This window comes from Vulpes lagopus, chromosome 10 (assembly GCF_018345385.1).
Source record: "Vulpes lagopus strain Blue_001 chromosome 10, ASM1834538v1, whole genome shotgun sequence".
In the NCBI taxonomy this organism is placed as follows: Eukaryota; Metazoa; Chordata; class Mammalia; order Carnivora; family Canidae; genus Vulpes; species Vulpes lagopus.
In genome coordinates, this window is record NC_054833.1 from 102,581,760 (window position 1) to 102,606,984 (window position 25,225).

The following is a 25,225-nucleotide window of genomic DNA, read 5'->3' on the forward strand; positions in this document are numbered from 1 at the left end:
TGACGACAACCGAGGGATGAGGCAAAGCAGCCCAGCCCAGGCTTTCTAAGGAGCTCCAGCAATCCCCCCCGGGCAAAGAGCCTCCGCGGCCCAGGGCGTGGGCCGTTTCCCAGCACAGCCTGCTCGTAGGCTTTGCTCCCGGCTCCCGGGTCGGCGCGGGTCGGGGAGGGGCTCAAGCTGGCCCCGCCGGGCCCCGCCCGCGGCCCCGCCCCCTCATTTAAATACGCGGCGCCGGCGGGTGCGTCGAGCTCGCCGCGGACCCAAGATGGCGGCGTGTGGACGTGTACGGAGGATGTTCCGCTTGTCGGCGGCGCTGCAGCTGCTGCTGCTCGCGGCGGCCGGGGCCCAGAAACTCACGGGCCAGGGCGGCCACGGCCAGGGCCAGGGCCCCGGGGCCAACTTTCCGTCCTTTGTAGGGCAGCCTGGAGGCGGCGGGCCGGCCGGTCAGCCCCTGCTCCAGCTTCCTCAGTCATCTCAGCTCCAGCACCAGCAGCAGCAGCAGCAGCAACAGCAGCAGCAGCAGCAGCAGCAACCGCCTCAGCCGCCGCAGCCGCCTTTCCCGGCGGGTGGGCCTCCGGCCCGGCGGGGCGGAGCGGGGCCCGGCGGGGCCGGCGGGGGCTGGAAGCTGGCGGAGGAAGAGTCCTGCAGGGAGGACGTGACCCGTGTGTGTCCCAAGCACACCTGGAGCAACAACCTGGCGGTGCTCGAGTGCCTGCAGGACGTGAGGGAGGTGAGGAGACGGGCCGGGGCCGGGAGGGCCAGGCCTGGTGCGGGCCCGAGGGTGTTGCCGGCCTCGGGAGCCGCTGACGCGGGCCCGCTGCTTCTCCGTCTCCCTCTGTGCGGCGCCCGCCCCTGCCCTGCCGTCCCTAACCAGCTCCCCCGCGCCTTCCGAGACGAGGACCCCACCGCCACTGCCACCCCTCGTTCGCTCGCTGGTGCGGGGTCTGAGACTTAGACCCTGGCTCCTGGCCGCCGCCTGCGAAGGCCCAGAGCGTGTTTATGTTTGCTCCGGTCTTTTGTGTGATGCTCTAAGCACAGTGGCTCCTCGCCGAAGACCTGCTTAGAATTTGGCTATTTGTTCGACTTGGACAGTTGGCAGCAGCGCTTTTAAATATGAAAAAAAAATGGTTGGCGTACTTAAGCTGTTAAGAAATGATCTGTTTGTTGGCAGTAGGTAACGTTTGTTTAGGTAACTCGGGTTCTGTTCTGACGTGTATTGTAGTCAATACCGAATTTACTGTCTTTACCCCATTTCTTTGTAATTCGCAAATTCTTATTATCCATAGGGTGTTGAAACTAAGGTGTGTCTTTTTTTTTTTTTCTTCCCCTTAATTTCGTTTGGTCAGTTTGTAACGAATCTCAAGTTTAAGCTATTACTCCGCATAATTTAGAGTCCCACAGCTTGAAAAGTTGGGACACTAGTCGAAGCGGTAATACCTATGCAGTATTTGTGATTGGATTGTGGGATCTTGCCTTTCTGATGTCTGAATATGATTTTAGTATACCTTTTACTGAAATCTAGATTTGATGTTCTTTGTGTGATTCAGCTAAGTGACGTGTCTTCTTTAGGTTTAATGTTGCAGATATATTTGACAATTCTGAAAGTTTGGGAGCAAATCTGGTAGGGTTGTAGGGGTTTTGTTTTCTTTCTTTCTTTCTTTTCTTTCTTTTTAGGATTTTAGGTGTATAGAATTAGACCTAAAGGTTGACAAGTAGAATGAAACTGCTGCTTGATACAGTTTTGTTTGGGAAATTGTATCATCAGTTGTCTAAGGTGTTCATGATCATGGGAAGGCCACTGATTCGTAGAAAATTGCTAGTCTTGGCAGTACTCCCCCCTCCCCCCCACCACTGTGATACCTGCTCTAGTATTCCATACGGAGCAATTCACAAGAGGAAAAATAAAACATAATCAAAATACAAAGAGAAAGGAAATTTCCTGAGCCAACAGAAATGTGAGGCCACAGATGACTTCTCATCTACAACTTGAAGAGTAGAAAGATAATCCATTATTAGTCTTTATTTAGCTATTTCTCTAGTAGATGCAGCTAAGATTCTTAACTGTTGGGCTTTTTGAAATTCACTGTTTGGTCTTTTTAGGATATGTTATAGATGTTGTTCCCTCAAAGTAAGACCCTAATATTGGTGACCAAAAACTTTGTTAGTGGCAGAAATAGGATGTTATTATTAGGGAAAGTGGCAAAAGTGGCCAGTTCATAGAGTACATGACTCTTTCTTTGTATGCATTTGGGACATTTGGAAACCTCCACTTACAGGAGCAGGCTTCCTTTGTCATGCAGTAGAAATGTGTAGCAGCGTATGTAATCCATAAATAACAGATTTGACCACTTTTGGAGTCTGTTTAATTTTGTGGGTACTATCTTGCATTACTTAGTGCAAAGAACCTGGCTTGAAAATGGAGTCCCTGCTCCACAATGGACTGTAACATTCTTAGCAAGGATATTGTTTCAGTAACTACATTTTTCCTCCTTTATGGAGATGACGGATAAACTCTTTCTGGATAGTTACTAGGCCCTATATTTCCTTTGTAACTTCCCAGAGTACCTAATTAATTGCTGAGACTCAGTAAATATTGACAACAGATTGAAGATGAATAAACTAATGAAGTCAGTTTTATGCTCCAGAGGAAGAAAAAGTGTCAAGTAAATTGGAAGTGGGGGTATTTTGGGGAGCAGGGTTTCCAAATTTACAATTTAATTAATTTTCCTCTAATTCTATATACATGAAAATTGAAAAAGTACCACAAACAACTGTGTATATCCTTCAGCAGGTGGAACTATTTTTTTATTTAAAAAAATTTTTTTTTAAGTAGGCTCCATACCCAACGTGGGGCTCTAGCTCACAGCTCTGAGATCAAGAGTTGCATCCTTTAGGGATTGAGCCTGCCAGGCTTCTGAAGGTGGAGCTATTTTTAAACTACTTTTTTTTTTTTTCTTTAAAGAAGGCAAGGGGTGCCTGGGTGGCTCAGTTGGTTAAGCATCTGCCTTCTGCTCAGGTCATGATCCCAGGGTGCTGGGATAGAACCCCATGTCAGGCTCCCTGCTCATTGCTGAGCTGGGAACCGGCTTCTCCCTCTCCCTGTGCTGCTTCTTGTGCTTTATCTGTTAGATTAATAAAATCTTAAAAAAAAAAAATGGCAAAAGGACATTTTAATCCACTTAGTTTGAGAATTAGTTAAATCTGATCTGTGTGTTTGAAAGAACATACCTTAATTAAAGAAACTGCCTTCAAATGTGCCATTTGAAGTGAAGTTATGGAACATATTTTGTATTTGCTTTTTGGTTAGTAGTACTATTTGATAGGGAAGTTGATATAACGTGGTTCTTTACCCTTTTGAGTTTTCTTTTTTTGTTTGTTCCCTTTTTCATCCTTTTGGATACACATTTGGAGAAGACTGTTCTCTGTATACTTGCTATTAAAGTAATGAAAAGGCAAAAAAAAATAATGAAAAGGCAAAGTATGTGAGTATTTAAATGGTAGTAAACATTTTTTATTTTGAAACAACATGAGGATATATTATGTTAGGTTAAGTCTTAAGCTCAAATGTTTTAAGGTTCTCTCTACTGTAGTTTCCAAAGTTATGTAGTAATTTACTTACAAACTTTATTTGAAGATGTTTATGGTTCTCTTGAATAATTTCAGCTGATATTTTCACGTTCTCTAATGCATCATATGCTAACAAATTAAAAATCTATGTGTAAACTACAGTATATATGGACTATAGTTCACAGCTTTTCTCCTCACTTTGGCTGCTATTTTGAAGGTTATGTGTTATTGAGAGATTTTTTTTTTTAAACCTTTTCAGATGAGTCATGCTATGTATGTATGTATGTACGTATGTATTTATTTATTTATTGTCATGCTTTTTAAAAGGTCAAGTATACCCAGTGGGTCCACTGTTAAATAGTAGATGAAATAGCAGTAATCATGGGAATAGTCCTGATTATACGTGCATTTATATGTTATGTGTGTTAGGTATACATACATGTATATACATATAGAACTAGTTGTAGTGCCAGTCATAAAAAATATGACAAGAATGTATAAAGGTGAAAAAGGAAAAAATACCCTGGGCTCTTTTACTAGGTGGAGGAATAATAACACCAAAGAAAGATAAGATACTACTGTGTAGTTACTATTTAATAAAGAGATAAGACACGCTTTGTGTTGAAAGTAATTTTAAAATACTTTATGTATTTTTGGCTGAAATGACTGGTATTATCTTGTGTTTAGAAGTTTCAGATGGAGACACTGGTTTCTTGGGAGAAGTTTATTCATGATACACATAGTTTTTCTTAGTTTTTTTGTTTTGGTCTGTTTTTGTTAGGTTTTATAACAAAAAAACTTTCTAAAATTGAAAATTTCAAGCTGCATAGAAGTAGAAACTGTGGTGATTCTCCATATATACATCAGCCAGCTTCAGCTTTCTCTGCATTTTTTGTTCATTTGGCACAAGAGTTGGGAGACTGGCATATTTTTATTTATTTATTCTTAACGATTTTATTCATTTATTCGTGAGAGAGAGAGAGAGAGAGAGAGAGAGGCAGAGACACAGGCAGAGGGAGAAGCAGGCTTCATGCAGGGAGCCCGACATGGGACTCGATCCTGGATCTCCAGGATCAGGCCCTGGGCTGAAGGTGGCGCTAAACCACTAAGCCACCCGGGCTGCCCCCCCCCCCTTTTTTTTTTCCCTATTTCACTGTCTACTTCAATGTGTATCTTTGATAAGGACTTAAAAAAATAAAACTGAATGTAGATGTTTAAGCTGTACTATTTTATGTACTGAACAGGAATTAACATTTAAACCTTACAAACTGTAAACCAACTTTCAAACTCATACATGAACATTTTTTATAAACATTTTTATTATTCTATTCTTTAAAGTTTTTTTTTTATTTTTTAAGATTTTTATTTATTTTTTAAAAGATTTTATTTAGGGGATCCCTGGGTGGCGCAGCGGTTTGGCGCCTGCCTTTGGCCCAGGGCGCGATCCTGGAGACCCGGGATCGAATCCCACGTCGGGCTCCCGGTGCATGGAGCCTGCTTCTCCCTCTGCCTGTGTCTCTGCCTCTCTCTCTCTCTCTCTCTGTGACTATCATAAATAAATAAAAATTAAAAAAAAAAGATTTTATTTATTTATTAAAAATTGTTTTAAATTTATTTATGATAGTCACAGAGAGAGAGAGAGAGAGAGGCAGAGACACAGGCAGAGGGAGAAGCAGGCTCCATGCAGGGAGCCCGACATGGGACTTGATCCTGGGTCTCCAGGATCAGGCCCTGGGCTGAAGGTGGCGCTAAACCACTGAGCCACCTGGGCTGCCCCAAGATTTTTATTTTTATTTTTTAATTTTTTAAAAAAGATTTATTTATTTATGATAGACATAGAGAGAGAGAGAGGCAGAGACACAGGAGGAGGGAGAAGCAGGTTCCATACCAGGAGCCTGAAGCGGGACTCGATCCCCGGACTCCAGGATCGCGCCCCGGGCCAAAGGCAGGTGCTAAACCACTGAGCCACCCAGGGATCCCCAAGATTTTTATTTTTAAGTAATCTCTACACCCAACATGGGGCTTGAACTTACAACCCCAAGATCATGAGTCTTAATGCAACTGAGCCGGACATGTGCTTCTACTCTATTCTTAACCTTTCATTTGACTGTATCCTAAGATGATGTTCTGCCTGCACTATCTATATTATCTCATTTAATATTCTTGATAGTCCTATGAGGTGAATATCTTATCTTTGTTGAGAAACAGACTCAGAGAGATGAAGTAATTTGTCTGATTTTATGTCCTAAGTGGTAGACCTGGTATTCAGCAAGTTCTTTGACTTCAAAGACCATACACTTTGCAGCCCACCATGAATGGTTGCAGCTAGGGAAACTGGAATGAGACTGTTGAGAACCCCTGGCTAGCCCTTCTAGCTAGGGGTTCAGAAATGGACACAAAATGAGAAGAGTTACCTGGAATTAGAATCCTCTTTTGTTCACTACCCAGAACAATTGGGCAGCAGCAGCTCCTATACACTGGAATACTGTAGATTTCTCAGGAAGATAGACCAGCATTATTAGACAAAGCTAATTGAACTTCTAGTTTGAACCCATCATGAGCAAAATTTCTGTTTAATGAAAATATTTTTCAAATCCCATCTTACCTGAAGCAAGATTTGTACTAGTATAATGGAAGAATTCAAATACATTTCCCTACTGTTTGTATTGAGTCCATGCAATAACACAGAGTGAACTAGGACTAGAGTTGGTACTGCCATTAGCTAACCATATGACTCTGGGCAAGTCTTTTTACCACTCTGAGTTGTGGTTTCCTCTGTAATAAATGAGAGGTTTGTGTAATAGTATAATTTCGAAGATCCCTGTTATTTCTTTTTTTAAAGATTTATCAGAATGAGTGAGAATGAGCGGGAAGGAGGAGCAAAGGAAGAGAGAGTCTTAAACCGACTTTGTGCGGAGCACAGAGCTGAACATGGGGCTCGATCTTACAACCCTGAGATCACAACCTGAGCTGAAACCAAGAGTTGGACGCTTAACTGACTGTACCACCCATGCGCCCAGTAAGGTCCTTGTTGTTTAACCTGTACAAGTTTCCTATATTCTCTGTACATAGTTTTTAGGATTTACAGGAGTACCATCTCCTGATACCTTATTTGTGGGAAGAAATAGTGATATGAATAATGCAAATGGCAATTAATCCAAACATTGTTTGGCTTTAGGATATGTTATGATTGTTTTGTTTGAGCCGATGTGGAATTTCCTTCAGTGGTTGGAAGCAATCTAACCACAAAAATCAAGGCATTATTGATCTCTTATTATGAAAGAACACTAGTGCTTTAAAAGACCAGCACTGTTTACAGTTGGTTTGATAAATGAGATTGTGATCAAGAAACAATTATATAAGATTGTTAATCCCTTGATGTCATACAGACAGTAGATTGTTAAGGGCAATGAAAAGAGCGCAAAATGAGGATTTAGACTTGAGGGGAATCCAGCTCTGCTACTCTTAGCTTAAAAATTTTTCTCCCTTGAGTTGTGACTGTTTACTTTAACCATGTCATAAGTGAAGATATACATGAATTCTTGAGTTTGATATGCTAGTTATATTTTTCTAATATCCATTAAAATAATATGGTCATTAAGGTATACAATACTAACACTATCTGAAATTATCTTTCTTACCTTCTATGGTACATGCTTTAGAAAATACCAAAGCTGGATTATCGCTCTTTCTCTCTCTTTTTAAAAGATTTTTAAAAAATTATTTATTTATTTATGATAGTCACACACACAGAGAGAGAGGGAGGCAGAGACATAGGCATAGAGGGAGAAGCAGGCTCCATGCACCGGGAACCCGACATGGGATTCAATCCCGGGTCTCCAGGATCGCGCCCTGGGCCAAAGGTAGGCGCCAAACTGCTGCGCCACTCAGGGATCCCTTTTTAAAAGATTTTATTTATGTATTCATGAGAGACACACAGAGAGAGGCATAGACCCAGGCTGAGGGAGAAGCAGGCCTCCCTGAGGGGAAGCCTGATGTGGGAATCAATTCCAGGACTCTGGGATCGTGACCTGAGCCAAAAGCAGATGCTCAGCCATTGAGCCACCCAGGTATGGATTATCTCTTAAGATCCTTCTAGCTCTGATACTTTGTGATTCTTTGATCTTTAAGAATACAATTATGTGCAAGAGAATTACAAATTAAAAGCACAGGTGAAAAGGGGAGATACTTTAGGAGATGTAGGGGGTTGTACTGACTAAAATAAAGTTTGAGAAGTTTTTCAGAGTCCAGATTGTAAAGGGTCTTACAAGTACCACAAGCTCATTCTCCAAGTAAAGCCCAGAAGCGGGATGTGTTTTTATCCCAACCTGAGATAAAAATATTCCTGTAGATAATTGAGAGTTACCTATAAAGTACCTCTGTCATTGATGAGAAATACTTTTCTGAGAAGTCTCTTAATAGAGTGCTTAGTAGTGTATAGTTGCTTAATTATTCATTGTTCTTTGGAAGAAAATAAAATACTTGAACAGTCCAAAAGATGAAATGGTACATTCCTCTTCTGTACATTTCTCCTAATGTGTTCAAAACCAATTTAGTCAGCAACAATCCAAAAGAAAAAATCTTTATGCATTTATATGAGATAGTTATATATTTGAAAAATAAGCAATTAAAATGGCTTATAGGATATTATGCAAATTAATTTTTCTTCCTTCAGCTAGCATTTATTGAATACCTACTCTGTGCAAGACTGTGCTTAGTGTTAGAGGATATAAATACATAATAATAGTTAGCATTTATTGAAGACTTTCTCTGTGCCCTGTGCTAAGGAACCAGATGCTATCTAGGCATTCTATCTCATTTAATCCTATAAGAGATGTATAATGATAATTATTATTATTTAATGAGGAGACTGCTTCCGAGCCAGTAAGTGGTAGAATTAAGATTTGAAAGCAAGTCTGTCCAACTACAAAATAGCTCATTCCTTTTCCTTCTATTTCTGTTTTAGTCCAGTGTCGTAGCTGTTGAGCATTTGAAGCATGAGTAGTCTGAATTGGGATGTGCTGAAAGTATAAAAGGCTCACTTGATTTTCAAGACTCTGTACAGGGATGCCTAGGTGGCTCAGCAGTTGAGCGTCTGCTTTCAGATCAGGGTGTGATCCCGGGATCTGGAATCCGTGATGGAGTTCCATATCGGGCTCCTTGCAGGGAACCTGCTTCTCCCTCTGCCTCTGTCTCTGCCTCTCTCTCTGTGTCTTTCATGAATAAGTAAATAAAATCTTAAAAAAAAATAAAATAAAGGCTTAGTACAAAAAAACAAATGTAAGAAATCTTACTATTTTTTTATATTGATTAAATGTTTAAATGGCAGCATTTTGGATATATTGGGTTAAATACATTATTAATTAAAAATATTTTATTTATTTATTTGACAGAGAGCACAAGCTTTATTTATTTATTTATTTGACAGAGTGGCAGGCAGAGGGAGAGGGAGAAACAGATTCCCTGCTGAGCAAGGAATCTGATGCATGATGCAGGGCTTGATCCCAGGACCCTGGGATCATGACCCGAGCTGAAGACATGCTTAACCAACTGAACCACCCAGGCACCCCTTAAATACATTATTAAAGTCAATTTTACTATTTATTTATTTATTTATTTATTTATTCATTCATTCATTCATTCATTCATGTATTCATTCATTCATGAGAAACACACAGAGAGAGGCAGAGACACAGGCAGAGGGAGAAGCAGGCTCCATGCAGGGAGCCCAAAGTGGGACTTGATCCCAGGTCTCCAGGATCACACCCTGGGCTGAAGGCAGGCGCTAAACCACTGAACCACCCGGGCTGCCCTTTTTATTTTTTTATATGACTACTAGAAAATATAAATAATGGATGTGGTTTCCATTTGTTTTCTAGTGGACAGCACTGATCTGGAAGAAATAAATTAAAATTATTAATATAAGTTATAAAATAGTAAGTACCATAAAAGGATAAATTAAATGCTGTGGGCATATGCTAGAGGAAATGGTTAGGATCAGAAAAAAACCTCTTCAGAACTATTCATCCTTGTTCATGTCATGAAATTCTTTTTTTTTTTTTTTTTTTAAAGATTTTATTTTTAAGTAATCTCTGCACCCAATGTGGGTCTCAAACCTACCCTCTGAGGTCAAGATTGCATGCTCTACTGACTGAGTCAGCCAGGCACCCCCCCATATCATGAAATTCTTAATTTAGCTGCCTTAAAATGCCTCCTAATCTGGCATCTTCCTCATGCTTAATTTATGAGTTGTAAGGGGTTCTCCTTCAACTTGAGAAGAGCAATACTCATAAAAATGGAAGTCAGTAAGTGGTTCATCTTTATTTGGTTGAGTTATATAAATTTGAAACTTACGAAGGAATCTCTCAAGTGGTGGCCCTCAGAACTGTGCCAGTGCTAACTCTTGTATCTGCATTAAAATAGAGTGTGGAGGAACAAGAAGTGTGGACTGGAATCTAAAAACAATGAATTAAGAGAACCAGACATCTGTTTTCATTCAGTTTTAATAATCTTACTGAAATTAGAAAATTATGTTAGATTGAATGCATAGTATTTATAGTAGCTTCTTCTAATGAAGAGTTAAATAACATGTATAACTCTTTGTAGGGGGAGGAATCATAGTGAAAATGGGTGCAAACTTAAATTCTTAGATCTGTACACTTGTGAAATAGAACAGACTCTTAAATTGTTTTTGTGTTCCTTAAAAATAACAAATGTGATATATTTTTAGAATCGTGAGATACAGTGAATTGAAATGATTTGGAAGAAAAATTAACCAGGAGAATGTGCATATATAAGTCAATTCACATGCAAAGTAATAACAACAAAGAAGGAAAGAAAAAAATAACGTTTAAAGAAAGATACAGAAGATATTTAGGAATGATTTCATTTGTAACTTAAGTTGAAACTAGAAGGAGCCTGTAAGTCACTTAACAGATTTCCCAAAAGTCATCCTGCACTGTCCAAATCAGCTATGTAATGTGATAAACAATTGAACAGAAACTTCAAGGAGGGAGAAGAGGATGTAATGGAAGGTTTTAATCATGAACAAATCTGCCTTCTGTTAATTAGTACCATCTACTGAGCACACTTATTAAGAAATAAAAATCAGAATTACAGTCCTGGATTCAAATACCAGCTCACTTACTGTCACTTACTATGACCTTGGACAAATTTATTTCTTCAACTTTTCTTATCTGTAAAACTGAGATATGAAACCTCTCACAAGGTTATGATGAGGATAAAAATTGTTTAAATATGTAGACCATGCATCACATTTCATTTGCCCATAAATGGTCTTTCCCCTCTCTCTTTGTTGTTGCAGATTAAATCATTCAAGATAAGGTTTTGTGTTCACTGTGTTAAGAGAAATGTGAAGTGAATGTAATGTGCCACATACCTTTTATGTAATATAGTACTTCTTAGACTCCTTAATGAAAACTTTAGTTGAATTTACTTGAAGAGTAAGATCAAGAACATTTACAGTCTTTTTTTTTTTTTTAAGTTTTCTTTCGGGATTTTATTATTTTTTTAAGTAATCTTTACCAGTGTGGGGCTTGAACTCACGACCCTGAGATCAATAGTCGAACACTTTTCTGACTGAGCCAGCCAGTGTGTGCCCCAAGAACATTTATAGTCTTTACTGACTATTTAAAAAGTGTGTACTTTGAGATTATGGAGTGCAGAGGAGTGAGTTCTCTGGGCACAGGAATTCAGTTCTGCCAAATGTTCCTTAGTTCTCTTGGCCTAAATGATGCCTAAATTTGGAATATACTGCCTGTCAGACAAAGGAAAGTCCCGTTCTTAAATAGAAGAGGAAAAGAATTAGTTCTTGTATTCTGAAGACAGCATTGCTTAATGCAGACCCTCCCTCTGTAGAGCGGAATGACTAAGAACATAGTTTTTTATTAGCTGAGAAAAAGAAGGCATTGATTCTATTTGCCCTTTATAAAACCAGATAAATATTAAAAAAATCACTGAAATTTTCCTGAAGATTGGTAACTTTTCAGAGGAAAAGTAATGTTAGGACTTTGATATTGCTAAGGTTGAAACATTCTGTCCTGTAAACAATCTATATTAAAGTATAAATACATAAATTAGTCATACATTAAGGATAGTATAAAATATTTTCAGTATGCAAGCCTTCTTTCTGAGGTAAATAGGTAGCAGAGTTAGTTGTGGAATAGTTAAAATTCCACGGTCTCATTATTAAAACTGATTTGATTTATTAGGACCTCACTGTTTGCCATGTGCATAGATAGAGGTTTTTGGTGTGTCTGGTTGTTTTATCATTATAAGAAGTTTCAAGAATTTATACTATTGTATATTGATTTCCAACTTGAAAGTATATCTAAAATAGGAGAAATGAGAGCAGTGCAAACAATCAGACGACATTGATGTGGTTCCCTTCCACTTATAGACAAATTTACATTCTTTAGTGGGATGATCTCTGCTTCCTCCACCTCTACCTCCTGCTAACTCATACAGCATCCTGCTGTCCTGTGGCCCCTGCCTTCCCTGGCATGGTGTAGGCTTCCAGAGAACACCTCCTTACAGCTTGTGAGTTGAGAGTTTTTATGTAAATAATATTTGTTGGTAAAGATTTTATATTCAGTGATTTGTGAATTTTCTGCACCAGCATATTGTTCAGTATCTTTCCCTTTGCATAGCCCAGTGCCCTTCTCTCCTTCCAGTTCTTCTTTCAGCATTGTTTACTGGCTACGTTGTTTTTATTAGATTGAAACATAAGAATTACCAATATTTGATCATCTTTGACTTTTAAAAGCAGCAGTTGCATGTGGTTTAACCTAATAGTTCAGATTTTTTTTTAAGGTTTTATTTGTTTATTTGAGAGAAAGAGACTTTGAGACAGAGCATGCACAAGGGGAGGAGGCAGAGAGAGAGGGAGAAGCTGACTCTCCGCTGAGTAGGGAGCCAGACACAGGACTTGATCCTAGGACCCCCAGATAGTGACTTGAGCCGAAGGCAGACACTTAACCAACTGAGCCACTGGGTCACCCCAATGATTCAAATTTAAGTAAATAATATATGTGTTTGCAGCCATTCCATTGTTTACTTTTTTGTATCATCTTGAAATCTATAGCTAAGAGTGGGGAGATAGGATGAGTTAGTCATTTTAGTGGAGAGCTTCACCTTGGGAGTCTTCCTGAAATTTTTTTTCCCTGAGCTTTTTACTTGGTTTATCTGCCCCCAGGACCAAAAAAAAAAAAAAAAAAAAGAGAGAACTAGTCTAGTTTTCTTACACTTTTACTTATCATTTGTAAAATATTTACTGAACACTTACTGTATGGGTTAATTAATAAGCAAGGTTATTTGGCATAAAAAGGTGACCTGAGAGATTTGTTTCATATAAAATAACGTGTCCCCAGAAACTTTTCTTAACTCTTGCAGTAGAGGAAATGTGGAACCACATTTATCAGAACCACAAATATCAGAAAGGACCTTACCCAAATATACTTGCTTTTTAAAAACTAAGTATTGGCCTAACAGTCTTCTCCCTAAATATTTAATTAATCTGAATCAAATAAGTTGCTATCCATATGTGATTTATAGAATCCTTTTTAAATGTCATTTCACTCTTGATAAAGTACATGGTAGATAGAATAGATATCAGCCTTATTTTACAGATAAAAAAAAAATGAATCAGATAGATTGTGATTTGCCCAAGTCTCATAAGTATTGAGAAGAAAAGCTTAGACTCCAACCCAAATCTTTTTAAATGTAAAGCTTGTGTCTTTGTGTGTTATCACATTGCTTTTCTGATAACTTTTTTTTTTTGCTTTTCCGATAACTTTTACATTTACATATATACTTTCATTTTGGTTTTTGTTAAAGTTTTTTTAGATTTTTTTTTATTTATTTTATTTTTTTTATTTATTTATTTTTTTTAGATTTTTTTTTTTTTTTTTAATTTGAGAGAGAGCGAGTGAGAAGGCACAAGCAGTGGGGAAGGGCAGAGGGAGAGGTAGAATTGAGACGTTCTTTACCCTCTCTTCCCTACCAACCATTGTTTTCTTTCCCCACTCTGTTTCATTTTGGATAATTATTATTGCTGTGTCTTTAGGTTCATTGACTTCAGTGGTTTTCAGTTTGCTCTTAAAGGCATCTAGTATATTTTTTATTTTTGATATTTTAGAGAGTTAGTTTTAAGTAATTTCTCCACCTAACATGGGTCTTGAACTCAAAACCCTGAGATCAGGAGTTATACACTGTACCAACTGAGCTAGCTAGGTGCTGCTTCCTTTATACTCCCCCCCCCCTTCTTCCTTTATAGTCTTGCGTGTATTTATAGTGGCTGTTTTAAGGTCCTCATCTGCTCAATCCATTAGTTGTCATTTCTTGGTCTTTTTCTTCTGATTAATTTTTCTTTTTGTGGTCATATTACTATTTCTTTGCGTATGTGGTAATATATTTTTTAAAGATTTATTTATCTTAGAGATAAAGTGCCTACTTGCAGGACCAGGGACAGGGAGAGAAACAGACTCCTTGCTGAGTGCAGAGCCACCAATGAGCCTTGAGCTCACAACCCGAGATCATAACCCCAGCCAAAAACCAAGAGCCCAGGCTCAACTGAGCCACCTAAGCACCCCTACATGTATAGCAATTTTTTATTGGATATTTGCTACTATGCATTTTACATCTTTGAGTGCTTAATTTTGTTGGATTCCTTTAAATAACGTTGGATTTTGTCCAGCATAGAGGTTATATGCAGATCATTTTGAGCCTTTTGAGGCTTGCTGTTAAGTTTTATTAGGGTAAGTCCAGAGCAGCCTGTGGTATGTGCCTAATTTTTTTTTTAAGATTTTATTTATTTATTCATGAGAGAGAGAGAGAGAGAAGCAGAGACACAGGCAGAGGGAGAAGCAGGCTCCACACAGGGAGCCCGATGTGGGACTCGATCCCAGGACTCCAGGATCACACCCTGGGCCAAGGGCAGGCACTAAACTGCTGAGCCACCCAGGGATCCCCTGTGCCTGATTTAATTCTGCTACTAAAATGTGACTCTTCTGGGATTCTATGCAATGTCCTGAGTTATATGAGGTCTCTCCTTTCAGGCTGGTGGGAATGACTACTCCCTTCCTTGTGTAAGCATCAGAAATTATTTGGTCTATTTGCTTTTGTGTTTTATTTCAAGGGGATCCCTCTGCAGATATCTCAGGCTCTTTGTGTCGCTCTTTTTTCTAGTACTCTATCTTGCAAGTTTTAGCCATCTTGAGTCCATTGAACTCAGTGAGAACACTAGATTGTTTGGGCTCCCTCCTCCTGTGCTGCAGCCTAGAAACCATCTCTAGGCGATAAGTTGGGGTAATCATAGGTTCACCTTGTTTGTTTCCCTTCTCTTAGATATCATAAGCCTCTACTGCCTGTTGTCCAGTTACTGAAAATTATTTCATGTATTTTGTCCAGTTAATTACTACGGGGGCAATTCCTGTATTAATCGTAGTAGAGTTCACCATCGCTTGAATTTTAATTTCTGACCTATCAAGTGGGATTAAATGGGGAAAATTTGTTAGAAAAAGAGATCCTGAATTATTTATTAAAATTGTAAATAGGGGATTCCTGGGTGGCTCAGTGGTTTGGCACCTGCCTTTGGCCCAGGGCGTTATCCTGGAGTCCCGGGATTGAGTCCCACGTCGGGCTCCCGGCATGGAGCCTACTTCTCCCTCCTCCTGTGTCTCTGCCTCTCTCTCTATGTCTATCATAAATAAATAAATAAATAAATAGATAGATAGATAAATAAATAAATATTGTAAATATATGTATATATCTTTTGACCCAACAGCCCTACGTCTGAAACTATATGTAACAATATGATCAATGTGTAGGAAGTATTGAGGCGCTTTTTTTTTTTTTTTCCGGTAATAGCAAATAATTGGGAATAACCCAACATCCTTCAGTAAAGGAGTGATTAAATATATGCATCTATACAATGAGCTATTGTATTGCTATGGACAAGAAGGTTTTTACATCAGGTATGAAAAGATCTCCAAGATCTATTATTAAATTATTTGCTTGCGGGCAGCCCCGGTGGTGCAGCATTTTGGCGCCGCCTGCAGCCCGGGGTGTGATCCTGGAGACTGGGGATCTGAGTCCCACGTGGGGCTCCCTCCATGGAGTCTGCTTCTCCCTCTGCCTGTGTCTCTGCCTCTCTTTCTGTGTCTCTCATGAATAAATAAATAAAATCTTAAAAAAATAAATTATTTGCTTGCATTAGAATGCTCTGGAAGGATATAGAAGAAACTAGGCTAATGGAGGATAAAAATGGGTAGAAAACTTAACACTATATTCTTTATATTTTCTATTAAAAATTTTGAGCCAATTAGATGTTACCTATTTGACACTTAAAAAAAATTAAGATAAAGAGACCTTTTTTTCCCCTACGTTGACAAAACTACTTTAGCACAAGAGTGCCACAGGTATAATTTCATTATATGTCAGAGAGTCAGCTTCTCTGGCTTAAGCCAAGCCTTTTACTAACTTAGAAGGTAAAAGATTTTCTTTCAGGGATGCCTGGGTGGCTCAGCGGTTGAGTGTCTGCCTTCGGCTCAGGGCATGATCCTGGAGTCCTGGGATTGAGTCCCACAATCGGGCTCTCTGCATGGCGCTTGCTTCTCCCTCTGCCTATGTCTCTGCCTCTCTGTGTGTCTCTCATGAATAAATAAATAAAATCTTTAAAAAGATTTTCTTTCAGTTAATGTATTATTTAGGGCAAAACTAACTCCCCATAGTAAATCCCAAAATATCAATAGCTTAACACAAGAGAAGTTGTGGGGAAATGATCAGCCATCTGGTGATCCAGAGACCTTGCTTCCTTCCATCTTATGCTTTTGCTTCCTGGTGGTATTGGAGTCTTCTGTTTTCATGCTGGAAAGTCAGAATCCCTGCCTGTCTGCTGCCTTTTTTTTTTTTTTTTTAAATCTTTATTTCCCTCCCTCCTCTTCTTCCTTCCGTATAACTCATGTACCATAAAATATACCCTTTCAACCACCTTTTCTTGAAAGCCCTGGCCCTGAGGTGATGTATGTACTTTTTCTTATTCACATTCATTGGTGAGAATTTTTCACATGCAGCACCTGGCTAGCTGAGCATTCCCAGTGATAGTTTGGCACTATGAAAAGAGGAGCACACAATTCTAGCAGACAGCTAGCAAGCTCTCTTGCAGTTTGGGCAAGTCAGGTCAAGTTCATGTGCCAGCCTTTGATTTGTCACAATAAGAAATAACTTTCAACAGATGAATGGATAAAGAAGATGGGGTGTATATGTATGTATACACACAAACGCACTGGAATATTTCTCAGCTATCAGAAAGGATGAATACCTACCATTTACGTTGATGTGGATGGAACTGGAGGATATTGTGCTGAGTGACACCGCGGGGCCGCCCCAGACTTTTTTTTTTAAAGATTGATTGATTGATTGATTGGTTGATTTGAGAGAGAGAGAGAGAGAGAGAGAGAGAGAGGATACAAGGGGAGGGGAGGAGGCGGGAGGGGAGGGAAAGGACAAAGGGAGAGAATCCAAGCTGACTCCCCGCTGAGTGCAGAGCCCAACTTTGGGCTTGATCCCAGGACCCATGAGATCATGACCTGAGCCAAAACCAAGAGCAGGTCTGTCAACCAACCAAGCCACCCAGACACTCCCTTTTTTCCTCAGTTTCTAAAGATTTTTTTTTTATGGTTGTCTGTTTCTGGATGTGTCCTTTCCATTATTGTTAAGTATCAGTTCATGTAATCTAAAAGGAATTCCAGATGCTTTAAGATATACCAAACCTTCAAAAAAAAAAAAAAAAAAAAAAAAAAGGATATACCAAACCTGAGAAATTAAGCTTTCTCCTGAATGGCAGACCCTGCAGCTAGGCATGGCAAGCCAAATTGATGTATGTTAGAACTTTTGCTATTATACTGAGAGTTTAGCAGTGCGATATGATGGTGATTTATAGATTGCATTGAGATGGTGATAGTTTTATTCTTTAAGTTAATTAGAACATAGCAAGTAGAATAGCAAAAATGGAGAATAATTGTTACCCTGAGCCCATATCCTCCATCACCCAAAATAATTGTTTAATAATTTAGTCATAATAATAATTTGTATAGTATGTTGTTAACTTTTTGAAATGTCTGTGTTTAGTTTACTTAAAAAAATTCCAGGGACACCTGGGTGGCTCAGCGGTTGAACATCTGCCTTCATCTCAGGCCGTGATCCCGGGATCCAGGATCGTGTCCTGCATCAGACTCTCTGCAAGGAGCCTCTGCCTATGTCTCTGCCTCTCTCTCTCTGTGTGTCTGTCTCTCATGAATAAATAAATCTTAAAAAAAAAATTCCATTATTTTGTTTCTCCATTGGATGAGTGAGACCAGTCTTTTGTGATGATAAATTAATTCCATTGACATGCTAAAGTCTAGACATAGGTTTACTCTTGCTGTACAGCGCCTGTATTTTTTGGGTTCAGAAGTTGGCTGTTAGCTGGAGGGTTTTTTTTTCCCCCTAAAGACTTTATTTATCTGAGAGAGAGAGAGAGAGAGAGAGAGAGAGCATGAACACAAGCAGGGAGAGCTGCAGAGGGAGAGGGAGTAGCAGGTTCTCTGCTGAGCATGGAGCCCAATTCAGGGCTCAATCCCAGGATCTCAGGATTACAACCAAGTCAAACTCAGATACCCAACCAGCTGAATCACCAGGTGCCCCACCCAACCTGGAGATTTCTAAGAGTCAATTTAATAGAATTGGATATATGTTAAAATGTTGTTGGTAATGAATCCTTTTTGCCAGAAGGACATTTATTTATTTATTTTTAAAAAAGATTTTATTTATTTATTCATAGAGACACAGAGAGAGAATGAGAGGCAGAGACACAGGCAGAGGGAGAAGCAGGCTCCATGCAGAGAGCCCGACGTGGGACTCGATCCAGGGTCTCCAGGATCACACCCTGGGCTGCAGGCGGCGCTAAACCGCTGCGCCACCGGGGCTGCCCCCAGAAGGACATTTAAAATATAGGGTCCTTGTTTATTTTTCCTTTATTATGTGGTTAGGTTATAAACTAGAATACTTGTGAAACGATACTACTTGTTGAGGCAAACAAATTCATGTATTTATTTTTTAAAGATTTTATTTATTTATTTGAGAGAGAGAGAGAGAGTGATCGAGTAAGAGAAAAAACACAAGTGGGGTGGGGGGAGGCAGAGAAAGAGGGAGAAGTAGACTCCCGGCTGAGCAGGAAGCCTGAGGCAAGGTTCCTTCCTGGGACTCCAGGATCATGACCTGAGCTGAAGGGAGCTGCTTAATGGACTGAGCCCCCCAGGAACCCCTGTGCTTTAAAAACCTTACCTAAGGTTAATGGTAAGAACTTAGTGATAGAGACCTTTTGCTATGAGGTGCCTTTACTATTTGGTTTAACTTGAGGGCCTAGACTTCTTGCCTGTATTTGCTTTAAGCTTTTATCCAAGGTAATTACATTAAGTACCATTTTAAAAACGTTTATGCTGCGGTGTCATTCTTAAATCCTTTTTCCTTCGTTTCAATTTTGGGCAAATTACCTATTATCTCTGGGTTTAATGTAACACTGGTGTTAAAACACAGAACAGTTGGATTCCTTGTTTACTTCTTTTTGAAAAGCCAAATTGGAATTCTTTTTAAAAATTTGTGGTAGTGGTACCTGGGTGGGTCAGTGGTTGAGTGTCTGCCTTTGGCTCAGGTGGTAATCCCAGGGTCCTGGGATCAAGTCCCACATCAGGCTCCCCATAGGGAGCCTGTTGCTCCCTTTGCCTATGTCTCTGCCTTTCTCTGTGTGTCTCTCATGAATAAATACATAAAATCTTAAAAAAAATTGTGGTAAAATTCCCATTGTCTTTTTTGAATTTAGATATGATGTGAGGATAGGTTTATTTTATAGAGGAGTGTGACTGTTACAGTGTTTTTTGTTTTGTTTTTAGTAGTGTTTAATCATGAACTGAGGTCCATTTCATTCTCTAAAAGCAGTAAATTTAGCAAAACTATTTGATAGTATTCCTCTCCCTGCAAAATTTTTGTGTCATATTTGTGGTTTTCTAGTGGTGTGGCACCCGCCTGTCTAATGTCCTCTTGTTTGTTTTTATCTTAATCTAGAGAACTGTAATAGGAAGCAGCTTTTTAGTTCAGGAGGTTCTTTGCATTGAAACATGAATAAAATTATGCTGGCATGGAATTAAACCACTTAGAAGGTAGTGTACGTTTTAAAAATAAAGAATCTTTAAAATTTTTTTTTTCTCTATAAATCTTAACTGTATATATTATGAAAGATCCACCTGGGGAAAACATTATGCTTACCATTAGAATACACAGTTTAAATTATTGGATTAAAAAATGAGAAACTAAGCCACTGTATTGTGTTACACACTATATTTCATAAAGATTTTAGTATCATAGCATAGTGACACATTATGGTCTACTTTCTTTTTATCTTTAGATACATGTTTTGTATATTTTATTTTGTATAGAAATAACTTTTTTTTTTAAATGATTTCTTTTTTTATTTTTTATTTTTTTTTTATTTTTTATTTATTTATGATAGTCACAGAGAGAGAGAGAGAGAGGCAGAGACACAGGCGGAGGGAGAAGCAGGCTCCATGCACCGGGAGCCTGATGTGGGATTCGATCCCGGGTCTCCAGGATCGCGCCCTGGGCCAAAGGCAGGCGCCAAACCGCTGCGCCACCCAGGGATCCCAGAAATAACTTTTTGAAAAGGAAACATGCAGTTTCTTAATGGTATATTATTAGATTTTTTGATACTGAACTAGTTTTCATCTGTTGTTTTAGATGGTATAATTTAATTTGCCATGACTTTTCTTAGAATTTTTGAGTCTATCATCATTAGAATTTAAGGACAAATTTGAAAAATGAAACTTTTCTGAAACTATGACCAATAAGAATGTTATAAATAATGATGTTAATCATATCTTCTAAGAAACACATCCTAGGAAATGGTTTGTAAATCTATTGCCAACAAAACTTGGTTCATTAATGTTAGGTATTTGTGATGCAATTCATCGTAACATTTGAAGGTAGTATTACTGGTGGTGGTTTACAAGGAACTTAGAATAAGGAGAGTCAAGAGAAGAATCAGTGTTTTTCAAAGCTATGACCAGTGGGAAGGGCTGCCTTGAGTAGCTGACATTAGTGTTTATGGCAAATTGAGCTCTTCAGTGAAATGTCTGCTTAGTTTAGAATTGTTTTTGAGAGAGATAGGAAGTCAGTGAAGATTATTGGCATCACATGGTAAAATAGTTAAGGAAATTATTCTTGTGTGCATTGTGGATTGAAGTAAAGAAAATCTGAAGGAGCACATTGAGTGAGCTGCTTTTGTAATTAAACGATGAAGTAAAGACCTTGACTATAGTGGAATAGTAGGAGATGGGAATGGGGTTGATGGGAGACTCATTACTCAGGAAAAATTTAGATTGCTTTTGTTCATTTGACAAACTTGGATATATATTTACTCCATGTCCCAAGCTTAATGACAGATGATAGGAATATGGTGATTATCATACCCCTCACCTCCCACTCTGAAAAGACATGATCCCTACTCTTATGGAACTTACCATCTAGTGGAAAAGAGGTAGCCATTAAAGAATCACATACACACAAGTCACAAAATAAATGGAAAATTATAGCTATGATAAGTGCTGTGAAAGAAAATATATGAATATTTGGCTATTCAGAGAGTCAGGAAATGTTTTCCTGAGAAAATGATGATGGAGCTGAAGGAAGAGTGGAGTTTAACCAGGTGACAAGAAGTCAAAGTTTAACTGCTAGGCTACCTCTAAGAATATATAATTCTTAGCTTGTGTTTAATTTGAAATGACAGCCAGGTATTTCAAGCAATTTCCAGTAAGAGGTTGTAAATTTGGAACTAAATCTTGAACTGAACCTAAATTTTAGTTATTCAACTTAAAAGACTATGGTTGGAGGTATGAAAGTGGTTGAGGCCACTTAAAGAATGTGTAAGTAGAAGAGTATGATTGCAAGGACTGAGCCTGGAGAATGCTCACAATTGAGGGTTGGAAAGAGGCTTGTGGAGGGAATTATAGGGAACAGAAAGAGTGGTTGACAGTTAAAAGAAGATTTAGAAGAGTTTAATTGTGGAAGCCAAGGAGGGAAATTTTAGTTGTGGGAGCCAAGGAAAGGGAAATTTGAAAGGAGTTAGTAGTAATCACTAGGGTACATAGAATAATAGTTAAGGGTAATGACTGAGAAAAGAGCACGGTTTTGGTAAAATTGAGATAGAATAGTTTCTATAGAACCTAAATTTGAACTACTTGAAACTATTTTAGTCTATTTCAGGAGTTTGATAGTGGTAAGAGGTGAGACTATCTGGAAGGGAGGATGTTCCAGTTAAAGATTTTTCAAGATTAAGGAAATCTATTTTAGTTTAAAAGAAGCCAATAGAAAGTGATAGATTGGAGATGCTGAGGAGGAAGAAGATGAATATAAATACAAAGGAAGAAAGGAAGGGAGGAGATTCAAAATAGTTTGGTGACAGAAAAGTTGATTTATTATTAGTATTATTTTTTCTTGGAGAACTTAAATTGCATTTAAATTTGAATTTCACAAATCTTACCATTTCCCAAGAGAGTTGCCATCTCAGGTTGCTGTGATCCAGAGTAAAGATTATTCTGCTTTTGTCCTTTTCTCCTTCCTCAGAACTGCTTAATTCTGAAGTCAAATTTCAGCAAAAGTAAATAGAGATGTTTACCTCTGTTGTCCAAAATTATTGTGTAATTGCTTTCTATACTGTCAACCCTGTCAATTAATATTACAGGGTTGTTTTATTAATATTGGGGTGAAATCAAACACTTAGGGCTTTGTGCCCCACAAATAATGTTTAGTAAGCCTGGATGACCTCTAGGAAGGTAGATCAGAAATGACTTAAATGCCATTCTGGAGGTCCAGAATATTTGGGAAAAGGACAATAAGTAGTTACTCTAAAGAAGAATTGTAGCTTCAGGTATGCAAAATGTCAGGATCACTAAGAGTGAACATTCTGGGGACTCTTGGTTGGCTCAGTGGTTGAGTGTCTACCTCCAGCTCAGGGCATGATCCTGGAATCCCAAGATCGAATCCCACATCGGGCTCCCTGCATGGAGCCTGCTTCTCCTCCCTCTGCTTATGTCTCTACCTGTCTCTCTGTCTCTCGTGAATAAATAAAGAAAATCTTAAAAAAAAAAAAAAGTGAACATTCTGGATTTAACTAGAAGTTTTTCACACCTGATCTTAGCCAAAAAGCCAAGAAATGACAGAAGTTTGTCACTACATTGTGTAATACCTGAAGTTTATCAGTATGTCACCTGATTTTGTTTTTTGGTTTTTTATATATATATTTTATTTATTTATTCACGAGAGACACAGCGAGAGAGGCAGAGGCAGAGGGAGAAGCAGGCTCCATGCAGGGAGCCCAATGTGGGACTCCATCCCAGGACTCCAGGATCACACCCTGGGCTGAAGGCAGGCACTAAGACAGGCGCTAAACCACTGAGTCACCCAGGGATCCCCATCTGATTTTGTTTCTTTGTAGAACACCTGACTTCTACACCATGGCCATTTTGGAGTCGTTTAAAGGTGTCGGTACACCACTCCTCAGTCATTGGGCTATTGGGCTCTTGAGTATATGTGCTTGCTTGCAGCAACACAATGTTGCATTCCCAGTTCCTAGACCAGTGCCTCTTACATGCTCAATAAATCCTTAGTGGAAAAACAAAGTAATTTTTTTTACTGGCTGTGAGTAATTGGAAAATTATTTTCTCTGCCACTAATGCAAACAAGGAGTATCTTGTTTTGTAAAGTTTATTTTCAAACTTGACATCTATCCTGTTTTTTGTTTGTTTAGAGAGAGAGTGTGTATGTGAGTGTGAGTGAGGGTGGGGGCAGAAGGAGGTAGAAAGAGAGATTACTAAACAGGCTCCATGCTAATCGCAGAGCCTGCCACAGGGCTCAATCTCAAAACCTAAGATCATGACCTGAGCTGAAATCAAGAGTCTGATAACGACTGAGTACCCAAGTGCCCCCTATTTATTTGTTTGTTTGTTTGTTTTTTATTTTATTTTATTTATTTTCTCCCTATTTGTTTTATTGTCGTACCAGCAGCGTACAAGTTCAAGAACAACCTAAAACTATGCCATCCATTTTTCCCCATTTTTTTTATAGTGGTAAAATACATACAAATAGAATTTAGCGTTTTAACTATTTTTAAGTGTTCAATTCAGAATAGACTAAATGCATTCACATTGTTATTAAGCTATCAATCACTGCCGTCCGTCTTCAGAACTTTTAATCATCCCTAACTGAAACTCCCTAACTCCCCATTCTGCCTCCCTCCAGCCTCTGGCAACCACCGTTCTTTATGTCTCTGAATTTTACTCCTGTAGTGCCTCTTATAAGTAGAATCATAGAATATTTGTCCTTTTGTGTCTGGCCTATTTCTCTTAGTGTTAATGTCTTTAAGGTTCATCCATGTTTGGCATGTATCAGAATTTCCTTATTTTTTAAGGCTGAGTAATCATTACATTTTTACAACACCTATTGTTTATCCATTCATCTATTAAACACTTTGTGTTGCTTCTGCCTTTTGGCTATTGTGAATTATATTGCTAGGAACATGTGTGTAATAGTATCTGAGACCTTGCTTTCAGTTCCTTTGGATATATAGTCAGAATTGGAATTGCTAGATCATAAGGTAATTTTATTTTTATTTTTTTGATGAATGGGCATACTGTTTTCCATAGTAATGGCACCATTTTACATTACCACCAGCAGTGCACAGAGTTCCAATTTCTCCACACCCTCTCCAACACTTGTTATTTTCCGTTTTTTTTTTTTTTCATTTTTAAAAATAACCATTCTAATGGATGTGAAGCGATATCTTACTGTGGTTTAGATTTGCATTTCCCTAATGATTAGTTTTGTCAGGCATTTTCATGTGTTTATTGGCCATCTGTATACCTTTTTTGGAGAATTGTTTATTCAGGTACTTTCCTCATTATTAGTTGGGTTTTTCGTTATTGAGTTGTAGGAGTTTGTTATGTGTTCTGGATATTAACCTCTTATCACATAAATGATTTGCAAGTATTTTCTCTCATCCCACAGGTTGCCTTTTCACTCTGTTGATTGTATACTTTGATGCATAGAAGTTCTTTATTCTGATGTAATCCGGTTTATCTGTTTTTGTTACTGTGTGTGCTTTTGGTGTCATAGCCAAGAAATCATTGACAAATTCAGTGTTATAAACTTTGCCTGTCCTCTATTCTAAGAGTTTCCAGTTTTAGCTCTTTACATTTAGGTCTTGGATCCATTTTGAGTTAAATTTTGTACTTGCTATAGGGTAAGTGTACAGCTTTATTCTTTTGCATGAGGATATCCAGTTTTTCTAATACCATTTGTTGGAAATTCTGTCCTTTCCCCATTGAATGGTCTTGCCATCTTTGTTTAAAGTCATTTGATCATATATGCTAAAGTTTATTTCTGGGCTCTTTACTCTGTTCCATTGGTCTGTGTGTCTTTATGCTAGCACCACAGTTTTAACTATTGTAGCTTTGTAATTAGTTTTGAAATCAATAAATGTAAGAGAGCTCAAACTTTGTTCAAGATTGTTTTGGGGCGGCCCCGGTGGCTC

General features: G+C 38.6%; 1 protein-coding gene across 1 annotated transcript in view; it reads left to right on the top strand.

The window, feature by feature from the left end:
• Positions 1-248: 248 nt before the first annotated feature.
• GLG1 (golgi glycoprotein 1) overlaps positions 249-25,225 on the top strand; it is a 146,216-nt gene continuing 121,239 nt past the window's right edge. Inside the window, exon 1 of the mRNA XM_041772553.1 lies at positions 249-730. Within this exon, the coding sequence (XP_041628487.1) occupies positions 266-730 (465 nt within the window). The 5' untranslated portion in view covers positions 249-265. The remainder of the gene's footprint in view (positions 731-25,225) is intronic.